The 4435-nt window shown below is 48.6% G+C and overlaps 1 protein-coding gene across 1 annotated transcript; it reads left to right on the plus strand.

The window, feature by feature from the left end:
* The first annotated feature begins 1248 nt into the window (after positions 1-1248).
* On the plus strand, positions 1249-2232 carry OR6Q1 (olfactory receptor family 6 subfamily Q member 1). The gene has a single exon (XM_068988083.1). It carries the CDS (start codon positions 1249-1251, stop codon positions 2230-2232), a length of 984 nt encoding a protein of 327 aa, XP_068844184.1.
* The last annotated feature ends 2203 nt before the right edge of the window (positions 2233-4435 follow it).

Consider the following 4435-nt stretch of genomic DNA (forward strand, 5'->3'; position numbering starts at 1 on the left):
GACTGTAGCCCACCAGGCTCCTCCGTCCATGGGATTCTCCAGGCAAGATTACTGGGGTGGATTGCCATTTCCTTCTCCAGGGGATCTTCCTGACCCAGGGGATGAACCCAGGTTTCCTGTGCTGTAGGCAGACGCTTTACTGTCTGAGCCACCAGGGAAGTCTAACATTAAAAAACATTCCAGAATCAAGTCAACATCAAAAATTTCCCCATGGTATTTATGTATGTACTTTTATTGAGGTATAGTTGATGTCCAGTATTATATGTTCAAGTGTGCAATATAGGGATTCACAATGTAAAGGTTGTATTTCGTTTATAGTTATTATAAAACGTTGGCCATATTTCTTGAGCTATATCCTGTAGAGATAAATAAGCTGTCTAAGTTTGTAGCTTATTTGTTTTATACCTGGTAGCTTGTACCTCTTAATCCCCTGCCCCTAACTTACCCCTCTTGCTCCTCTCTCCCCGTGGGTAACCACTAGTCTGACCTTGACATCTGTGAGTCTGTTTTTGTTTTGATGTGTTCATTCATTTGTTTCATTTTGATTCCACATATAAGTGATAACATGCGGCATTTTTCTTTCTCTGACTTATGTCAGTAAGCGTGATTCTCTAAGTGTCCACCAACAGGTGAATGATAAGGAAGACGTATACAGACTCAGTGGAATAGTCTTCAGCCATAAAAAAGAATGAAAATCTGCCATTTGCACCAATATACCCAATCATGATAAATACTATAGACGGATTATCTAATTTGAATTTCCACCGCAACCCTGTTAGCTGGGCTCTTTTGTATTTGAAGTCAGGAATGCTTGACCAGGACACAGCTCTTAACTCCCATGGTAAAGCACGTCTGCTGGAAGTGTCCCAGATGCAGGCTGTTCTCGCCGAAGTCCGAGATTTTATCCTTTTTCTACGTCTTCCCTTTTATCTCACCAACTTATGCTTATTTTTCAGGTTCCAGTTTAGCCAGCTCTTCCTCCAGGAAGCCTTCCCTGATTCTTGAAGACGGGTTGCACTCCCCATTAACATTCTGTCTTATTTCTATCTAGAACTTTTCACTTTGTCCTGGAATGATCCGTTTTCTGGAAGCCCTCACAGGCTGTACATGTTCTTTCTTTTTCTTTGGAGAGTTAAGGTGAGCTCTTGATTTTATTTCCCTCTCCGGAAGTGAAAGATCCTTCAGTCCGGTATCTCACAGTTTCTCCCCGAGCTGTCCTTACCTGCGAGGCTATGAGACCCCTCAGTCATGCAGCCCGGCATCCCCAACCAGACCCACAGGGCGGAGTTTGTCTTGCTGGGCTTCGCTGAGGTGCACGAGACACGCCTTTTCCTCTTTGCCCTCTTCCTCACCATGTACCTGCTCACCTTGCTGGAGAACTTGGCCATCATCGTGGTGGTGGGCTTGGACCACCGCCTCCACAGGCCCATGTATTTCTTCCTGACGCACTTGTCCTGCCTTGAAATCGGGTACACTTCAGTCACGGCGCCCAAGATGCTGGCGGGTCTCCTCGGGGTGGCTGGAGGCCAGAGGATCTCTTACGCGGGCTGCCTCTCCCAGCTTTTCGTCTTCACCTTCCTCGGCGCCGCCGAGTGCTTCCTGCTGGCGGCCATGGCCTACGACCGCTACGTGGCCATCTGCCTGCCTCTCCGGTACGGGGCCCTGGTGTCCTGGGGCGCCTGCGTCCGCCTGGCTGCCGCCTGTTGGCTGGGGGGCTTCCTCACCCCCGTGTTGCCCGTCTACCTCATGTCCCGACTGATGTTCTGTGGCCCCACCGTCATCGACCACTTCTTCTGCGACGCCTCGCCGCTGCTGGCCCTGGCCTGCTCGGACGTCGCCCCGAAGGAGACCGCAGACCTCCTGGTCTCCCTGGCCGTGCTCCTGGCCTCCTCCGCGGTCATCGCCGCGTCCTACGGCCGCATCGTCTGGACGCTGCTTCGGATCCGCGTGGCTGCGGAGCGCAGGAAGGCCTTCTCCACCTGCGTGGCCCACCTGGCCGTGGTGAGCCTCTTCTACGGCACTCTCTTCTTCATGTACGTCCGCACCGGAGCGGCCTCTTCCATCAGCTTCAACAAGGTGGTGTCCGTCTTCTACTCCATCGTCACGCCCATGCTCAACCCCCTCATCTACAGCCTTCGAAACCAAGAGGTGAAGGGAGCTCTGGGAAGAGCCTTCTCCTGCAGGTCTTGGAAAGGTGTTGGCGGCAGGCGGGATCCTTGCCTAGCTTTTTAGAAGGAGAGTGGTGAGGGCTCTGGAATGGAACAGAGGCTTAGGAGGCATGAGTTATGGATTCAATTCAGTTCAGTTCATTCCAGTTGCTCAGTCACGTTCGACTCTTTGCTGCCCCATGGACTGCAGCGCGGCAGGCCTCTCTGTCCATCACCAACTCCTGGAGTTTACTCAAACTCATGTCCATTGAGCCGGTGATGCCATCCACAATCTCATCCTCTGTCTCCCTCTTCTCTTCCTGCCTTCAATCTTTCCCAGTATCAGGGGCTTTCCCAGTGAGTCAGTTCTTTGCATCAGGTGGCCAAAGGATTTGAGTTTCAGCTTCAGCATCATCCCGTCCAATGAATATTCAGGACTGATTTCCTTCAGGATGGACTGGTTGGATCTCCTTGCTGTCCAACGGACTCTCAAGAGTCTTCTCCAACACTGGTTTAAAAGCATCAATTCTTTGGTGCTCAGCTTTCTTTACAGTCCAACTCTCACCTCTCTACATGACTACTGGAAAAACTGAAGCTTTGACTACATGGACCTTTGTTGATAAAGTAATGTCTATGCTTTTTAATACGCTAAGTTGGTCATAACTTTTCTTCCAAGGAGTAAGCCTCTTTCTATTTCATGGCTTCGGTCACCATCTGCAGTGATTTTGGAGCCTCCAAAATAAAGTCCCTCACTGTTTCCATTGTTTTCCCATCTATTTGCTATGAAGCGATGGGAGGAGAAGGGGACGACAGAGGATGAGATGGCTGGATAGCATCACTGACTCGATGGACGTGAGTCTGAGTGAACTCCGGGAGTTGGTGATGGACAGGGAGGCCTGGCGTGCTGCAATTCATGGCATTTCAGAGTCAGACACGACTGAGCGACTGAACTGAACTGAACTGATGGGACCAGATGCCATGATCTTAGTTTTCTGAATGCTGAGTTTTAAGCCCACTTTTTCACGATCCTCTTTATCTTTCATCAAGAGGCTCTTTAGTTCTTCGATTTCTGCCATAAGGGTGGTGTTATCTGTGTATCTGAGGTTATTGCTATTTCTCCTGGCAGTCTTGATTCCAGCTTGTGCTTCCTCCAGCCCATTGTTTCTCATGATGTGCTCTGCGTATAAGTTATGGACTGTGTATTCAAGTAAAATGCTACTTCTGCTATGGCAAGAAACTCCTAACTGTATCAGCTTAAAGAAGGAGACTTCCTCTTTCCTGCCAGAGTCCAAGGTGCATGCTCCATGTTGGTGGCTGGCTCTGCTCAAGAGGCATCTGAGGATCCAGGTTCCTTGTATCTTTCTGTTTTTTGTGGAGGAAGCTCTCTGCCTCCAGTCAGCACCACGTGCTTCTCTTTCTCATCACTTCTACTTTTCCTTTTTTTAAATAAATCAATCCAATTATTTTTATTTAATTTAATTTTTTCTTTTAAAACCCTTTCGTTGTGAAATATAAAACACAGAGAGGAGGGACGTCCCTGATGGTCCAGTGGTTAAGACTTCGCCTTCCGAGGCAGGGGGTGAGTGTTCGATCTCTGGCCGAGAAGCTAATTTCCCATATGCCTTGTGGCTGAAAAACTGAAACATGAAACAGAAGCAGTGATGTACAGATCGTAAAAGGGTCCACAGGAAAAAATCTTTAGAAAAGCACATTTAGGAAACTGAGCACAACATAACCATATAGCTTAAGGGATTTCATAGTGACCAACAGGTTAATACACTGAATACTAAATCCAGAAGTTAACCATCAGGGGTACCCCCAGTGCTGGGAAAGATCGAAGGCGGGAGGAGAAGGGGACGACAGAGATGCGATGGTTGGATGGCATCACCGACTCAATGGACATGAGTTTGAGTGAACTCTGGGAGTCAGTGATGGACAGGGAGTCCTGGCGTGCTGCAGTCCATGGGGTTGCAAAGAATTGGACAAGACTGGGCGGCTGACCTGAACTGGTGCCCCCAAAACCTGCCTTCAGCAGACCTCTTCCCAATCACAGTCTCCTCTTCCCCCAAATGGTAACCACTATTTAGACTTCCATAGTTGTCTTGCCTTTTCTCTTCTGAGAGTTTAAAGCCTAAGAAAGCAAGCCCCAACACTATGCGGTTCACCTGGAACAACGCTTAGGGGCACTGACTCTCCAAATGGTCAAAAGTCAAAGTATAACTTATAGCTGGCCCTCTGTATGCAAGGTTCCTCGGTAACCATGCTTCTGTTATTTTTATTTAAAAATT

Source organism: Capricornis sumatraensis, chromosome 16 (genome assembly GCF_032405125.1).
Source record: "Capricornis sumatraensis isolate serow.1 chromosome 16, serow.2, whole genome shotgun sequence".
Lineage (NCBI taxonomy): Eukaryota > Metazoa > Chordata > Mammalia > Artiodactyla > Bovidae > Capricornis > Capricornis sumatraensis.

Coding starts and splice junctions, on each gene's coding strand:
- OR6Q1 (XM_068988083.1), top strand. CDS start 1,249: ATGCAGCCCGGCATCCCCAACCAGACCCACAGGGCGGAGTTTGTCTTG.